General features: G+C 38.6%; 2 protein-coding genes across 4 annotated transcripts in view; one reads left to right on the forward strand and one right to left on the reverse strand.

The window, feature by feature from the left end:
* tecpr1a (tectonin beta-propeller repeat containing 1a) overlaps positions 1 to 10,622 on the forward strand; it is a 31,426-nt gene extending 20,804 nt beyond the window's left edge. For all 3 annotated transcript variants that reach the window (XM_051673804.1, XM_051673806.1, XM_051673805.1), the window contains 13 exons: positions 1,774 to 1,923; positions 2,019 to 2,176; positions 2,876 to 3,003; positions 3,093 to 3,195; positions 3,287 to 3,383; positions 3,478 to 3,557; positions 5,233 to 5,289; positions 5,381 to 5,555; positions 5,820 to 5,955; positions 6,210 to 6,302; positions 6,878 to 6,984; positions 7,908 to 8,027; positions 8,325 to 10,622. In XM_051673804.1, coding sequence (XP_051529764.1) covers positions 1,774 to 1,923; positions 2,019 to 2,176; positions 2,876 to 3,003; positions 3,093 to 3,195; positions 3,287 to 3,383; positions 3,478 to 3,557; positions 5,233 to 5,289; positions 5,381 to 5,555; positions 5,820 to 5,955; positions 6,210 to 6,302; positions 6,878 to 6,984; positions 7,908 to 8,027; positions 8,325 to 8,480 — 1,560 coding nt within the window. In that variant the 3' untranslated portion in view covers positions 8,481 to 10,622. The remainder of the gene's footprint in view (positions 1 to 1,773; positions 1,924 to 2,018; positions 2,177 to 2,875; positions 3,004 to 3,092; positions 3,196 to 3,286; positions 3,384 to 3,477; positions 3,558 to 5,232; positions 5,290 to 5,380; positions 5,556 to 5,819; positions 5,956 to 6,209; positions 6,303 to 6,877; positions 6,985 to 7,907; positions 8,028 to 8,324) is intronic.
* A 153-nt stretch (positions 10,623 to 10,775) lies between these two features.
* On the reverse strand, positions 10,776 to 12,393 carry bhlha15 (basic helix-loop-helix family, member a15). The gene is made up of 2 exons (XM_051673819.1): positions 12,246 to 12,393; positions 10,776 to 11,596 (listed from the first exon to the last, which is right to left on the reverse strand). Exon 2 carries the CDS (start codon positions 11,564 to 11,566, stop codon positions 11,012 to 11,014), a length of 555 nt encoding a protein of 184 aa, XP_051529779.1. The 5' UTR covers positions 11,567 to 11,596; positions 12,246 to 12,393; the 3' UTR covers positions 10,776 to 11,011.
* Positions 12,394 to 17,573: the final 5,180 nt, after the last annotated feature.

Raw genomic sequence — 17,573 nt, forward strand, 5'->3', positions numbered from 1 at the left:
TCGAGTGATCCGATCACATGTGTTCAGGTGAGACACATTGCTGTTTACACCTGGTACTCCCGTGACCACTTGTGATCGGATTTGGAGGGAAGGGACTCTGTTTCATGAAGACATATATCAATCATTATGTCAGTTTGTTACTGCATGATAATAAACCGCAACAAAGTCAGAAGAGACTAAGAAAGCATGGAAAACAACGGGGTGCTATTTCTCCCAGATGCAGCTGGAATTTAATTTAAGTTCAAAAGCAACAAAAGATTACCTTTGTTAACCTGAGCTGCAGATGTTCGTGCTTCTTATTAAGTGTCCGTGCATGTTTATTTCAGACACACTGAAGAAGATCCGTGAAGTTCTCATGCTTGTGTATACAGTGCATTCATAAAGTATTCAGACCCCTTCATTTTTTTACATTTTGTTATGTTGCAGCCTTATGCTAAAATGCTTTAAATTATTATTTTTTTCACATCAATCTACACCCTATACCTTATAATGACAAAGAAAAAAACTTTGCAAATGTATTAAAAAGAAAAACTGAAATATCACATTGACATAAATATACAGACCCTTTGCTATGACACATGAAATTTAGCTCAGGTGCAGCCCATTTCTCTGGATCATCTTTGAGATGTTTCTACACTTCGATTTGAGTCCACCTGTGGCAAATTCAATTGATTGGACATGCTTTGGAAAGGCACACACCTGTCTATATAAGGTCTCACAGCTGAAAATGCATATCAGAGCAAAAACCAAGCCATGAGGTCAAAGGAACTGCCTGCAGAGCTCAGAGGCAGAATTGTGTCAAGGCACAGATCTGGGGAAGGCTACAAAAAAATTTCGGCTGCATTGAAGGTTCCCAAGAGCACAGTTGCCTCCATAATTCTTAAATGGAAGAAGTTTAGAACAGCCAGGACACTTCCTAGAGCTGGCCGCCTGGTCAAATTGAGCAATCGGGGGAGAAGGCCCTTGGTAAGAGAGGTGACCAAGAACCCTGATTGTCAGTCTGGTTGAGCTCGAGAGATCATGTGTAGAGATGGGAGAAACTTGCAGAAGGACAACCATCACTGCAACACTCCACTGATCTGGGCTTTATGGCAAAGTGGCCAGACGCCTCTCCTCAGTGCAAGACACATGAAAGCCCATTTGGAATTTGCAAAAAAGCACTTAAAGAACTCGCAGACTGTGAGAAACAAGATTCTCTGATCTGATGAAATTAAGATTGAACTGTTTTTCCAAAAATTTCAAGCGTCATGTCTGGAGGAAACCAGACACTGCTCATCACCTGCGCAATACCATCCCAACGGTGAAGCAAAATACAGAAATATCCTTAATGAAAGCCTGGTCCAGAGCACTCAGGACCTCAAACTGGGCCGAAGGTTCACCTTCCAACAGGACAATGACCCTAAGCACACAGCCAAGACAATGCAAGAGTGGCTTAGGGCCGCTCGTAACCAGCAGTTTAAACTCGTTTTAGTGCAGCGGTTAATTGACAGCTAAGTAAAGGGATAATCTCCAGTCAGCAACGGAACGGAGGGATCTTGTATCACCCTGTAGGGGTCATTTTGCAATAATGACCATCTGACTGTACATTATCCTGTTTATTATACAGCTACTTACAAAATAAATAAATGGACATTCATTATCCTTGGATGAGCGGTCGTTATACAGAAATATTTGACCTCTGCATGGCGCGATTGACAGAGCGTGTAATAGTTTGGTTAATTTCACTCCTGTTTCACTGTCACTTGTATTCCTTTCTGCTCTCTCTCTGTCCAGTATATCCACATATTCATTAACGAAGTAACAATCCTGGTGCCAGTGCTGAATGACTCCAAAAACACATTTGCCATCTATACAGCAGAGAAAACTAAACAGAGGTGGCCCATCCGCCTGGCTGCGGCCACAGAGCTGGAGATGTACGATTGGGTGAGGAGAAAACATTAATCGTTTTGTACCCAACAATTTACACTGATTCTTGCATTTACCCTGTTGTTTGACTGACAGTTTCTTCATCCTATCAGCTAGCTCTGCTCAGTGTGTCCTGCTGTGACTCAAGAGGTATTCAGGGCCCTCCCTCCAAACAGGCTATATGGTCTGTTACCTGTAAAGGTGACATCTTTGTCAGCGAGCCCACAAAAGAACTAGAGGCATCTCCTTATCCTACTCCCTGTGATCAGATGTAAGAATTAGATTTGAATTGATTGATTTATATAAATGTACTATAATGTATAAATATACTAAATGTATACATTTATAACTATAGTGGTCCCAAAAAGGATTTGGACACTTTTGGGTACTTGCTTTACACTTAAAAATGTCTGAAATTCATTGCATTAGATGCAGAATAAAACATGGCATCTGCAAAATAATGATGCAAGACCTTTTCCCTGAACTAACTTTACTTTTCTTAGCCTTTTATTTATTTATTTATTTATTTTCAATTAGATGTAACCAACTGGTCCCAGTGTAATTTTAAGTGGATGCATAAAGTCATTTCTGCTCAAGTTCACACAGTTGTCTTAGAAAAGTAACCACAGGTGTTGCTCATCACATTGTGGACATGTTCCACTTTGTTTGACAACCACAAAGTGCTCAAATACTTGTTTTATCTTAAATTTATCTGGTTTTTTAATCATTTGGAACACACTTCTTTTTGTGAAATATTTTGCTTAAAGTGTGTTTGTGCTATATTTCTTAAAATAAATGCCATTGGTTTGAAATTTTGTTATACAAAGCAAAGTCATTCATACATTAAGTGTGGCATAAGTGTTCAAACACTCTTTATTCTTTACAGTAGTACTCATTGGGCAAATATGATTGCTCCCTGAAAATTGTACCAAAAGAAAAAAAAAAGTTGGTTTCTTGTTATTGTGGACAGGTTCTGGCGTCAAGTCGGTGGGCATTTACGTGTTATTGAGTCCAACAGTCTTGGTGTGGTGTGGGGGATTGGTTATGACCACACCGCCTGGGTCCATACCGGAGGCTATGGAGGAGGATTCATTCAGGGTAAATCAACGCTGCACCTCTATTTCTAAACTAGTATGTGTTTCTTCAGTACATGTAAATAACATAAATCATGTATCTTGCACATGTAGGGTTGGCAAGCAGCACAGATAACATATACACACAGACTGATGTGAAGAGTGTTTATATATATGAGAACCAGCGCTGGAACCCTGTCACTGGTTACACCAACAGGTGAATACTGTGCATGATAATGCAGTGAACGGTTCTATATTTCAGAAGTGCTCCGCATGCTCAATGCTGTGCTTCACACTTTCTCCTCCAGGGGTCTCCCTACTGATCGTTACATGTGGAGCGATGCCACAGGTCTGAAGGAGTGCACCAAAACCAACACAAAACCACCCTCACCAAACTGGACCTGGGTTGGTGCTGTTATGCATAATGTTGTGTGCTGAATAATGGAAAGTTCTGGACAAATTCCAATGTAAAATTTGGGATGATTGCATTACTCTGCAGGTGTCAGACTGGACTATCGACTATGCTGTGCCAGGAGGAACAGACAGAGAGGGCTGGCAGTATGCAGCTGACTTTCCTGCGTAAGTTTCATTGGCCTTCATCTTTCCCAATTAAATTTTTGAAACTGTAGCTCCCAAGCAACAAGCTAATACTCATAATTGAATGTACTTTGTCAAGCTACGCTTAAAAAAAAAAAAACAAAACAAAAAAAACTGGTAGTTAGGTAGCATTAAAATCTATGAAGAAAAAGTAGTAAACTACATTGAATCATTCAGTATCATTTTAAATATACAGTATATCTGTTAGATGATATCAAAAATCAGAGCATTATTTATCTGACCAAAACAAAAAAGAAAGAATCTCAATTAGGGTGACGGCATCAAACCTGAACACATACATTTACACTAAATACAACTACTAAAACCAGAAAACACCATAATTTATATAGCTGAGTTGAAAACGGTGATGAACAGTATGTAATAATATTTTGATACAAAAAAGATGTATGTTTGCAGTGTGTTTTTTTTTAACTGGTTCTTTGAAATGAACCACTTAAATGAACAAATTCATTAAAACAAATCAGACTTGGGGGGCCTGGGTAGCTCAGTGTTAAAAGACGCTGGCTGCCACCCCTGGAGTTCGCTAGTTCGAATCCCAGGGCACGCTGAGTGACTCCATCCAGGTCTCCTAAGCAACCAAATTGGCCCGGTTGCTAGGGAGGGTAGAGTCACATGGGGTAACCTCCTCGTGGTCACTATAATGTGGTTCGTTCTCGGTGGGGCATGTGGTGAGTTGTGCGTGGATGCCGCGGTGGATGGCGTGAAGCCTCCACACGTGCTTTGTCTCCGTGGCCATGCGCTCAACAAGCCACGTGATAAGATGTGCGGGTTGACGGTCTCTGACGCGGAGGCAACTGGGATTCGTCCTCCGCCACCCGGATTGAGGCGAATCACTACGCGACCAGGAGGGCTTAAAAAAAAACAACAAAAAAAAACGCATAGGGAATTGGGCATTCCAAATTGGGTGAAAAAGAGGGAAAATCAAAAAAAAAAAAAATCAGACTACCCAATGCTACTTGAGTGAAAGAGGGAACAGTGTAGGCACTTGATAATTATCTCCAATCACTCTGTTGTAAAGCTGCGCTTGTGATACAAAGTGACAAAAAACAGCCACAACTACTTTGAAAAAGTAGCTTATTGCTGGAAAAGCTACAAGGTTTTGAAACAGCAAAGCTACTACAGCTACTTGAAGAATTTTGTAACAGGTCCACACAGTAATTATTTCCTCATTAAAAAAGGTTTACTCCTGAAGAAATAAATAGTAATTTTGAAACATATATATAAAATCACGTATCACGAGATGAAGACTAAGGTAGTATCAGTCACCTTTTAAAAGCTGTTTTATTCTAAATGGAGAGGGTCCCCTCATGGCGGCTGCCATGTTTGGATCATATGACCAGTCAGATACTACTCACTTAAAGGGAAAGTTCACCCAAAAATGAAAATTCTCTCATTATTTACTCACCCTCATGATATCCCAGGTGTGTGTGACTTTTCTCTCTTCATCAGAACACATTTGAAGTAAAATAGAAAAATATCTTAGCTCAGTAGGTCCTTAAAATGCAAGTGAATGGCAGTTTCTCTTTTGAAGCTCCAAAAAGCACAGACAGTCAGCAAAAACATCATCGATACAACTCCAGCAGTTAAATTAATGTCTTCTAAAAGCGATACGACCACTCTCAATTTATCTTTTTAGGTCATACCATGGAAATAAAACGATGAAAGACTTTGTCCGGCGCAGGCGTTGGGCCAGGTATGTCTTACTATTTATAGCACTTAAAGTATTCAAGCATATTCTCTGTGTATCTCAGTGTCTATTTTCATACCTTGTTTTTTCACTGTAGAAAGTGTAAACTCACAACAACCGGCCCCTGGCAGGAAGTCCCGCCTATACCTTTGAGTGATGTAACAATCCTACCTTGTGGGCTAAAGAGCACAGTAGAACAGGTGCCACTGTGGGCCATCAGCAACAAGGGAGACGTCTTGTGCCGCCTGGGTGTCACCTCCCTGACCCCTGCGGTAAGAGCCAAGTTCCTCCTTTTCTAGACGAATGCTCATTGGTTTACTTAAGACATTCAGAAAGTCATGAAACATCTTCACTTTCTTGGCCAGACTTCAAAAGCTTACAATAGACTGTGAACAGTTAGAATACATTCACACGCTCAGCAGTTCCCATGCAAATAGTGTACAAATACTGCACAAACACTTTACAAATAATTTGCATTATCACTGTGAGTGCCTACACAGAATTATGTAATCCTGACCAATGTGGCTCGCTCACAGGGGTCGTCATGGTTACACGTGGGAACCGACCAGCCTTTCAAGTCGATTTCCATAGGTGCTGTCCACCAGGTTTGGGCCATCGCCAAGGATGGTTCTGCATTCTATAGGGGCTCCGTGTCGGCCCAAAACCCGGCAGGTGAGAGAATTACATTCCATCGCAAAGCCATTACTCTTAAATTTCTCTCTCGAAAGCGTTTTGTAGATTGTCTAGTTATTTGTTGCCTTTGCACCCTGCATTAAAATTAACCCAGCATCACTCGCATACTCTTATCTAGAATGTTTATCTCTCGTGTTACGTCTTTCATGCAAGTCATGCCTGTCATGCTGATGTTGCAGCATTGTCTGCAGTACTTCTGCAGCAGGATTAAAAAGTTTTATCTTTGCTTACAGGAGATAGCTGGTATCACATCCCCTCTCCAACTGGACAGAAGCTCAGACAGGTTTCTGTGGGCAGGACATCTGTTTACACAGTGGATGAAAACGGTACATTTATACACATTAAAGAAATAGTTGGGCCAACTTCCGAATAGTTTACCCAAAAATTATTATTCTCTCCTCATGTACGTGCACTCATGCCGTCCATGATGTGTATGACTTTCTTTCTTCTGTAGAACACAAACAAAGATTTTGAGGAATATCTCAGCTCCGTAGGTCCATACAATGCAAGTGAATGGTGTCCAGAATTTTGAAGCTTCAAAAAGCACATAAAAGTAGCATAGAATTAATCCATACGACTGCAGTGGTTAAATCCACCATTCACTTGGATTGAGGACCTACAGAGCTGAGATATTATTTTAAAAAATCTTTGTTTGTGCTCTGCAGAAGAAAGAAATTCACACATCTGGGATGGCATGAGGGTGAGTAAATGATGAGAGAGTTTTCATTTTTGGGTGAACTATCCCTTTAATGCCTAATTTAAAAGACTATTAATGAATCACATTCTATTCTATACATGATGCTGTATAGTCTTCCAATAGAAACCATCAAACGTAATCTTTTTTTTTTTTTTTTTTTTTTTTTTTTTTTCTTGTTTGCTTTTGTGTTCCCTGTATGTGTAGGAAACCTGTGGTACAGACATGGTGTAACCCCCAGTTACCCTCAGGGTTCATCATGGGAGCACATCTCCAATAATGTTCGCAAAGTATCTGTGGGACCTCTTGACCAGGTCTAGAACTTTAAAACTTGTTTGCTTATAACTAGCATCCGTATTACTAGTTTATGGGGGAAATAATTCTTATTCACATATGCATCACGATTCTTTCTTAATCAATTCAAGATCAATCCACAAAAAATAATACTCAGATTTTCAAATGATTAGTTAATAAATCTGTTTATTGAAAAAGCATATGCAGGACAAAATTTTACAGATATCAAGAAGTACCATGTACCGATGTGCAACAGTGCAAATCAGCGCAGAGGTCGCTTTTGTAGCGACACGTACAGTATACCACCAAAAGGTGCTCTTGCGCTGTGATGTTTACATCATGACCTCTATAATGAAAGGGCATGCCACAGTCCTATGACTGTTAATTATTTTCTTGTATTTTGACTAGGTTGGGTGTGTGGGATGGCTATTGTCCTGAATTTAAGCTGCAAAATGCTCAAGGGAGACCACTTTTACCCCAATGCATTTATGTGCTCAAAATGCATGACTCAACAACACAGACTTTTTAATGCAAAACAATTTACTCAGAAATCATCACAATTACAGGACACAATGCCTCACAGGCTCGAAAGTTAATTGTTCTTGTGCACAATCAGCCACAGAAAGCAAATTGTGCGAGGATTAACAACAACAAAGTGATATGAAAGTTATTTTACACAGAACAAGTCGCAGATCCTCATCTGATACTAGTTTGTTATAGCCGCTTATTCCATTTCTGTTGGCGGGTGAGATCAGACATATTTTAGTATGGCTGTCATGAGGAATCCTTTCACAGAATTTATAGAATAGCTTGAAGATTTGCAACACTTTTTGTGCACTGTTGCTGAAAAAGTGAAATGCATCGACATATTTCCATCCTCAGTTTTTTGTAGCATAACTAAGTTTGCTGCACTGCTAAATGAGATATGTGTGTTTTTCCTAAGGTGTGGATCATTGCAGATAAGGTGCAGGGTAGTCACTGTTTGAGCTGTGGAACTGTTTGTCGCCGGCTGGGGGTGCTGCCTATGGAACCTAAAGGCCACTCGTGGGACTATGGCATTGGGGTGAGCGCTGCTGACGTCTTCTCTCTGCTAACGGCACTAATAGCAGAGTTGTCATATGGTTGCAGCACACTGTTTGATACAGAAGTGATCATTGTTTGGATGTTTCCCTTGACCTTTAACATTTTGATCTGAAGGCTTATGCTTGAATGCTGTTTTAGAATTGTGTCCATGCATGAATTTCATTGTGAAATTACATTTTTAATTAAAAAATTAAAATGGTGTGTCCACACTATTGACTGGTAGTGTACGTCTGTATAGAAAATGGATGGATAATTAGATGTACTCTGTTTCTCTCAGGGTGGATGGGATCACATAACAGTGAGGGGGAATGCCATGGAGGCACCTCGCATTCAAATGCCATCCCTAACTGACAACAGCAGCTACCAAACAGCAGCACGCAATCCACTGCAAACTAGTAACAAGCCAGAGATGAATGGAAATCCAGTGGGCTGATAGAGAAACATTTCTACTGTAGCCATGACTTGTTCTCTTCCCTTCTGTAGTGATTCTTTTCTATAGAGCATAGAGTTACTCACTCCAACTTGAAATGTGTTCAGCTCAAGCTCCTGTGTGTGCAAATGGCTGTTTTTATTTGCACCTGAGCTGAAGTCACATTCTCCAGTTAGCTTAAGTGTTCTCGTTAACTTGAAAGACATTTCTTCTTGTTTTGGGTTCTCTTGTGGATAATGAGGCCACTTCTAAAAATGCCCCCTTTTTAAACTCTACAATTTCTCGACATTATGTTTTTACATGGTACTTTTGGATAGAGGATCTTAATTTAATTTGTATTTATTTGTCTGTGGTCATATTAGTTTGTGCCCATTTGTTTTTTGATTCTTTATTGGAATCCAGTGGCATTAAATACAAAAAAAGTCACAATTCACAGTATAAGCTTCTGAAGGTACTCTACAAGCATTTTGTCTTAAACATCACAAACAAAACAACTTTAAATAAACACCTGATTCTGGAGTTTACAGCTTGGCTGCAATGTCATTGTACATCAGTAAGAAGGGGGAAAGAAAATAGTGGCAACACTTTACAAAAAGGTTGCAATTGTTTACATTAGTTAATGCATTAGGTATCATGAACTAATAATGGACAATTTTTTAAAACAGCATTTACTAATTTTGATTATTGTTAATTGATTAAAAACAACAACAATTGTTCATTGTTAGTTTTTGTTAGTTCATAGTCCATTAACTTATGTTAACATATACTACTTTTAATTTTAAAAACATATTAGTTAATGTTGAAATTAACATTAACCAAGATTAACAAATGCTGTAAACATTTTGTTCATTGTTATTCATGTTAACAAATGAAAACTTATTGTAAAGTGTTATCAGAATAATATGTGAACCACTTAATATTAGGTGTAACTACTATTGTAGTTAAGCATTTGATAGTCATGTACTTATTATGTACATATGTGATGTTGCATTGTACTTACATTTAAACTACATGCATTGTATTACATTTGTAGTTACACTGTTAACCTTACCCCTAACCCCAAACCTAACCCCTTCCTCAGTCCTTACCCTAAACCCTAAACTTACCCTTACTTCTAAACCTAGCCATATATCAACCTCTGTTGCAGCAAATGTGAATCTTGTGAGAATTTTGCAGAGCATCATTTAGTTACACAATAAATAGAGTGTATTGTATGTAATGTTAGTAAATAGAAGTTAAAGACACTTAATATAAAGTGGGACCATATCAGCTGTTAAAATTTCATAATAAGGAGTGCCCAAGAAAATAATTGTCTGTAATACCACTTTAATTATCTGCTTGTACCACGTTGTTGGGTATTTTCGAACCTTACTCAAAGCTGACATGGCACAGTGATACTGTGTAAACAGGAAATAGCTCTTGTTGTTGGCAACAGAAGACAGTGCACTATTTAATTTGACACTTGACAATGTAAAGACAGTGTTTCTTTTCTCAGGATGTCAAGACATTTCTTTTCTCTTAAGTGTATATGGTGTAATTCCAGTAAAAGGCAGCACAATATCAGAGAGTAACAGTATTTATACTAAATCTTTCAAAAAAATTTTTTTAGCATAATTAACAGTCAGTTTTATTCCTACTGTATTCAGTTACTGTATGTTGTAAATGTGGATGTATAAATTTGGATCATTTATGTTATAATATTGAATGATGGTATTTAAGGTCCTAACTTGAAGCTATAATGAGAGAAATCAATTGTGTCACGTCCTTTTAGAGCATTATTTAAGGCTACTGCTGTACATATAAAGAAGAACTTCTTAAATATATGCGGGCGAGAAAGTGGGAGAGAGAAAATTAGAAAGATCTATTCACATGTTAATGTAAAGATGATAACGTTTCTACAGATTTGCCCCTTGTGGACTTCCCAAACCCAACAGTTGTGTTTGTGTCTAAAGGGTTTTATCAGTGGAAACAGAAAAGGACATTATAGTTTTCAATTATTAAGTGTAGACAAATACGTTTAGTGATGAGAAGCTACATTAGGTAACAGCAGTGGCGCTGTTATTTGAGTGCTGTAAACTCCTCTCAGTGTCATGTTGTGCATGGTTTATGTTCTCTCTCTCAATAAATATAAAATCTGCTCCACAATTTTGCCTTTTGTAATTTCTGGATATGAAATAGGCTAACCCTACAAATGGCCCTCTTATTCTTCAGAAAAGACCCATATCCACAGGGTTACTTGCTATGAATTTTGATTTGAGGATGTCTAATAACATCCACAATATTTGTGGACAGAGACACTGGGTTGTTTACATAATTAACTATATATTCTGCACATAGTTTTCTTCATCAAAGCATGTTTGTGGACCAGATTTAGCATGTAAACTCAGTTTCACAGAAAGGGTTATACAAATCAACCCTTTTCTTTTGTCTTGAGAGCTGGTACTGTCATCATGCATTCACTTCCATCTGTTTTGACTCTGGAATGTTCTCTCATTCAGCACTGTATCTTTGAGTCCGTTCGATGGCAGCGTGTGTTAGCTGCCTTGGCTGAAGCTGTGAATTTGGCTCAGGTAGCTGGAGAGACCCTCCTCCCCCTCCTCCTCCAGATGCTGCTGATAGCACTGCAGGAGCCGGGAGGCATTCGTCTCCACGTGACCCTCCGTATGAGGCAGGCAGGCATTAGACATGCCCAGTATGATGGTGGTTAAGGCCTTGATGTAATTCTTGGCTAGTGTCAGAGTTTCGATCTTGGAAAGTTTCTTGTCTGTTTTAACATGAGGAATGGCCTCTCGTAGGGCCTGAAAAGCATTGTTAAGTTTGTGCATCCTCTGCCTCTCCCTCTCATTACTCTCCAGCCTGCGCACGTTGCGTTCCTTAGCACTGCCACGTTGTCGTCTACGACGTTTGCCCACCCGTGTACCACCATGCCCCTCACCTCTCAATGTTCTCCATGATCCACTGAGCCTCATGGACGCCTCTGAACCCTCCTGTTCGCTGGAACCTGGCTCTGTTTCCAGGGTGAAGTCTGGGTCGTCCTGCTCTGACCAAGACTGTCTGCCCCGCTTTGACCCTTTTCCTTTGGACTTCATGCTTGACTAACCCACACCCTGGTGTAGGCCCTAGAACATTATCATATACGTTTATGTTGGGAGGAAGCAAACAATCATAATGCAAAATAGCAAATCTTAAGTGACATTTAAAGTGCATTCTAAAAACTATAGGGTATATGAAGAATAAGTAACATTTTAAAGTACAAGCATGCTGTCTCAATATTTGGTAACTGGGAATGAGAAGACAATCTAATATAACACTACTGTTACACTGTAAAAACTGCAATTGTTACCTTAAGGGGCTATATTTCTACTTGATCTAATTACCTTACAATTAGTTTTGTTGGTGTAACCTAATGTATTGCGGTTGATTCGGGGCTAAAAACAAATAATATATTTTTGACTTGAAAAAAACAAGTTAATTTAGATGTTGTCACATGAAACTCATTTTAGGTTAACATTTTTGTTAGTGTCCTTGCTATAATTGGTTCAGCATATCATGAATTGTTTAAGTGTTATGTTGAGGAAGAAAATGAGAGTTTGATTGTCAAAATTGGACTAAAAGAAAAGGGTGGCTAATAGTAATCTTGCAATGAACATATCCTGACATAATTCAATTGGATTTATCAAGTGAGCAACGAATTTACTCTGATAAAATCTGTCTTGCATAGTCAACAAGCTGTCCTGGTTACTTTCGAATAAAAAAAGTTCTGCTTACCTTAAAATAAATTTCCACACAACTCAAAGTGATGAGTCTTCACGATACGAGCCTCACGGTGAGCGATAACGAGTTAGTGAGAAGCTGTTGTCTTCCTGACAGCCGGAGAATGAAATGATAACGGTCACATGCGCGCTGTACCTGTTGCTGCTCTCTATGTCCACGTAGCGCTTCTGTGGCCAATCAAATGAGGGGACCCGTTTTGTCTCGAGAAGCTCATGAACTGGCGCATGCATCGGAAATAGCGATTTGAAACTTTCTAATGCTCTCTGATGATGGTACCAACTCTCTGCAATACAGCTGCAGGTGCTATTTTCACTTTTGGGCTATAAGAACGAATGGTTTATAAATTATCTTAAAGGAATAGTTCACCCAAAAACGAAAATTATCTCATAATTTACTCACCCTCATGCCATACCAGTTGTGTATGACTTTTTTTCTTCTTCTGAACACAAACAAAGATTTTTAGAAGAAATATCTCAGCTCTGTAGGTCTATACAATACAAGTGAATGTGATCAAAACTTTGAAGCTCCAAAAGCACGTAAAGGCAGCATAAAAATAATCCAGTGATTAAATCCACGTCTTCAGAAGCAATATTATAAGTGTGGGTGAGAAACAGATGTCCCTTTTTACAATAAATCGGCACTTTCACATTCTTCTTCTTTTGTTTTTGGCGATTCACATTCTTTGTGCATATCGCCACCTACTACGCAGGGAGGAGAATTTATAGTAAAGAAAGAAAGAAGGACTTATATATTCAATACTGATCTGTTTCTCATCCACACCTATCATATCGCTTCTGAAGACATGGATTTAACCACTGGAGTCTTATGGGTTACTTTTATGCTGACTTTATGTGCTTTTTGGTGCTTCAAAATGTTGGAACCTATTCACTTATATTGTGAGGACCAACATAGCTGAGATATTCTTCTAAAAATCTTTGTTTGTGTTCTGCAGAAGAAAGAAAGTCACACACCAGGGATGGCATGAGGGTGAGTAAATTATGAGAGAATTTTCATTTTTGGGTGAACTATTCCTTGTACAATATTACAGTCATGTATTTTATCAGTCGAAACTTTTCAGTGAATAAACATAAATGAGTTTATATTCAGTTTATTTTTGCAGAAAGAAAGAAAGACATCGTATTGGTGGGTTTCCTGCAGATGACTCAAGTGATAGGATGTACTGTTTCCATGGCACTTTATCAAGTTAAAACACTGTTGAATATTTGCATAGGCCTTTGCATTTCAAATTACTCCTGCATGCATACCATTTAAGCATTTTGCAGAGGTTGACTTCAAGACAATGCCTTTTTGCCTTGAGTTGTTATCAAACCGTGTAAGGAGATGTATGCAGAGATCCACCCTTCATATACTGTGGTATCAGACAGATCAAACACAGACATGTTTATTTTGTACATGAGCAGTGAAACTGCTCCTTTATCAGCTTCACAGTAACCAATAATACACTGTCAAGCCATTATAAGGATGGAGCCATTCAAAATCAGTCCATTTTGCTCTTGTGAAGTTATTTTGTTTATTCTGTCATCATTTATTCACACACATGCTGTTCCAATCCAAACCCATAAGACTTTCTTTCTTTCATGGCACACAAAAGGAGATGTTGGGCAGCCTCAGGCCACTTCCACACTAATTCGATTTCTGTTAAAAACTCTGTTTTCTGTTTCCTAACATCGTTTTCTCAAAGTACATTATGCAGTACTAGAGAGGGTTTTTTGAACGTAATCATTTTTAGTTATGGAAAACACTGTTCAAGTGTGGATTAGAGGCATAAATGTATCAAAATAAGTAAGCCTCAGCCACGGCCACATCAGCACAAATCCGCTTTTTATTTGGAAACCCATTGACTCATCCACACTCGAATGACATTTTGCTCCAGAAACTACTTTGACTTTTAGGAAACTGAAAACAGAGGTTTCATACTTCATAAAATGAATTACTGTGGACGTAACATTATGCGTTACATCTCCTATGTTTCACAGCAGGAAGAAAGTCATAGGTTTGGCCATAGGTCCAAGCTTAGAACAAGAGTGGCTGAATGATGACAGAATTTTTATTTTTGGGTGAACTATCCTTTTAAGACAAGCTATAGAGTTACATGTTGTTGTGTGGACTAGCAAACCTTTTCAGAGAGTTTCTGAAAACAAGTATGTGTTGCACACCTGTTTAACTCTCAGGAGCTATCAGCTCAAATGAACCCTCCCCCCATCACCGATGTCCTTGGTCACTGTGGAGGTTGGCGACACACTGGTGGCAAGGCTCCCTGCTTTGGTCTAGTGTAGCAAGGGCTGAGTGCTGAGAGCATGGAAACAGTTTCTATCCCAACCCTTCGTTTATTTAGTGTGGAACCTCCGGTATACACCATTTATACAGATAACAATCTGCTTGTAAGTAAAGTGCCACAGGCAGTCGACCTCATGCAACACCATGCTCACCAACAGGCATAAGGGCTATGTAAACACAACAAAAGAGCATACATATCTGAAATGTCATTCATGCAAACCCACACACTTCCAACCGGTATACACTTTAGTAGTAGTTTATCAGTATTCAGTAGTACTGATATATTGCACATTGTATAGCATATATTGCACCGATTGTAGTTTACAACTGTTCAACATGGTATTAAACGGGATGGGTGTTTCAAGATAACTCTTTGATTTGCATAGTCTACATGGTGGTTACATCTTTAAAGTCGCTACTCCCTTAGGTAAATAAGTCACTCATTAGCAACCCCATGCTAAGTGCTACATTCCAGTGAGTGGAACTGACAGAGTGTTTAATGACAAATGAAAACATTGTCAGAAGCCTAATAGTGTGTTTGATGAGAACTTAGGGTGATTAGTCACCATGCACACAAACTCGTTGAGTAGTGATGAACAGATACACATTTTTATAGTTAAAAATCAAAGCCCATAGCTCACAGCTGCTGCCTTCAAGGTTGAACTTAAAAATAGCTGTTTAAACACCAAGCCTTTTCTTGCTGCACTGTACACCTGCACTCTTCACCTGAAAGTTTCTTTACACAGTTAGTCTTTGTAGCAATACAAAGTTTTTAAAACATGAAAGAACAAAATGGAGGATGGTTAGATAATTAAATAGACATGAGCAAGAGTGCTGTTGTACTGAATATCAGCATGGCTGTGATTTGGATGAAGGCACAAAACCACAGGTAATCAGAGACACAATGCTTGCGTGATTGCGAGTGTGATATTGCTTTTATGCAAAAGTCAGTTTAAATTTTAGGCACAACATGGCCAGTAAATTTGTCTATTTTTGCTCTGCTAACTAAAATAATTGAACAGACAAGCAGAGTGATGCAAATAGTGAAGCATCTTTGTGCTGTTATACTAAATATCAGCACTGTCAAAAACAGAGGATTAATTAACCGGTTTAAAAAGGATCTGGAATGCTTCATCGAAAAGACGTGCTAAAAATGCCCTTCAGTTTATCCCCTTACAATTACATAATGAACAGGCAAACTACATTTTGTGCTTATGCACACTTTTGGTACACCAGTATGGTCTGCCATCTGAGAGACTTAGACATTTTTCATGCATCACGCATTGATGTCATACTGCTACTTGTGTCATCATCCCTGATCTGACTGGACAAAACATCAACCAGGAACCAGTGCATTCATGAGACTGACTCATGCAGCATCATAAAAGAGGGGAGAGGGGGACAAGTCAGTTTTTCCATGACCCAAAAGCCGGTCAAACGAGAGAGGGAAAAAGTACAGCCTGTTATCTCAGTTTGGTTTTGACAGATTCTAGAGAAATGCTGCATTAGACGACATACACACATATATGCCTACAGAAGACATCTACAAAAATAGAGACATTTACTCTCTAGAAAAAATCCATGCATTTATTGTGCATTAAGCTCATCCTACATTTCTGTTAGTAGCCATTTGCAAATAATATGTAAAATTAGATATATACCGCATTTAAGCACTAATTAAAATAATAAAAAAATTAAAAAATGGTTGCTTTATGATACATAATAAGTCCATTAAATGTCATTTTATTAATTAATTAAGTGCCATCCTGCTGAAATATACACACCATGAAAGAAAAAAAAAAAAAAAGAAGAAAAAAAAACAGAACACTCCTCTATGGGTGCTGCGCGAAGATATACACAGTTGTTTTTGTGTCCAAGTTGTGCTACTATATATTTTATTGACTAATCAGCACCTAGGACTAGAACTACTAGTTTCTGAAAAGATCTATATACAGACAATGCAATCAACTGGACTTGTATTCCACATAGATAATTATTAATATTGGCATTCTCTTCATGCTGTATTGCCAGAGTGGATCTGGCTCCCCCCAGTGAGTCTGGTTCCCCCAAGATTATTATTTTTTTTTCCATTAACCAACATCTTATGCAATTTTGTGTTCCTTGCCACACAGTCACCTTTGGCTTGCTCTCTGTGGGCCAGTAGACAAATATTTAAGGCATATTCTACAATCATGTCATTCATTTAACCGCACTATGAATACATTTTCTGTTACAGCATAATTTTCTGTAAAGCTGCTTTTTGAAACTATGTGTGTTGTGAAAAGCACTGTACAAATAAAAATGACTTAACTTGACAACTGATTTACCAATTACCAAATCTCAAACTGAAAGTTGTGAAAGTCTTCTGCTTTTGGGAGAACAAAGAAAATCCTCGCAGTTCTGCACTGACAAATCCTACAGCTGAGAGGGGATGCCTCAGAGCTGACGTTGTATGAATATACAAAATAGATGTGTCCACCTGCTTTTTAGAATAGGTTATTTTCTTGTTTAGGTGGATGATAACAAAACAGGAAACACTTCAAATTAATCTTCAGAAGCACTTTTTGAAACTTGTGCATCACTTAGTAGTGGTAAATATTTGGATAGCAACAGAAGACCTTCTATTAATACATAACGTTTCACAGGAAACCTTTAAACCACTACTACACACTTCATATACACACTGTTGGAAACCAAACATGCTTTACACAATTTTACACAAAAAGAAAAAGTTCAGTTGATTTTCATGGAGTGGTGCTCATTAGGATACATGATTCTGAAGTTTATGAGCTTATTTAAACTTTGCTCAGTTAGATAACCTGATGATCAGAGTTTTCACAACTTGTTTCTTCCTTTTCAAGAGTGAGAAAGACTTTAATGAAGGGAGTGATGTGAGCCATGGAGGATATTTTGTCCTCTAGGTGGAGCATCATGCAATGCTGTTCTGTGTAGAGGAGCTCCAACGGCAAAGACCTATATTCTATCATGAGGACAAACAAAAATATAGTAGGCTACCATTTTTCA

Source organism: Myxocyprinus asiaticus, chromosome 36 (genome assembly GCF_019703515.2).
Source record: "Myxocyprinus asiaticus isolate MX2 ecotype Aquarium Trade chromosome 36, UBuf_Myxa_2, whole genome shotgun sequence".
Taxonomy (NCBI): Eukaryota; Metazoa; Chordata; class Actinopteri; order Cypriniformes; family Catostomidae; genus Myxocyprinus; species Myxocyprinus asiaticus.

Excerpts from the sequence above, each read along its gene's own strand:
- bhlha15 (XM_051673819.1), bottom strand. The coding sequence starts at position 11,566 with ATGAAGTCCAAAGGAAAAGGGTCAAAGCGGGGCAGACAGTCTTGGTCA.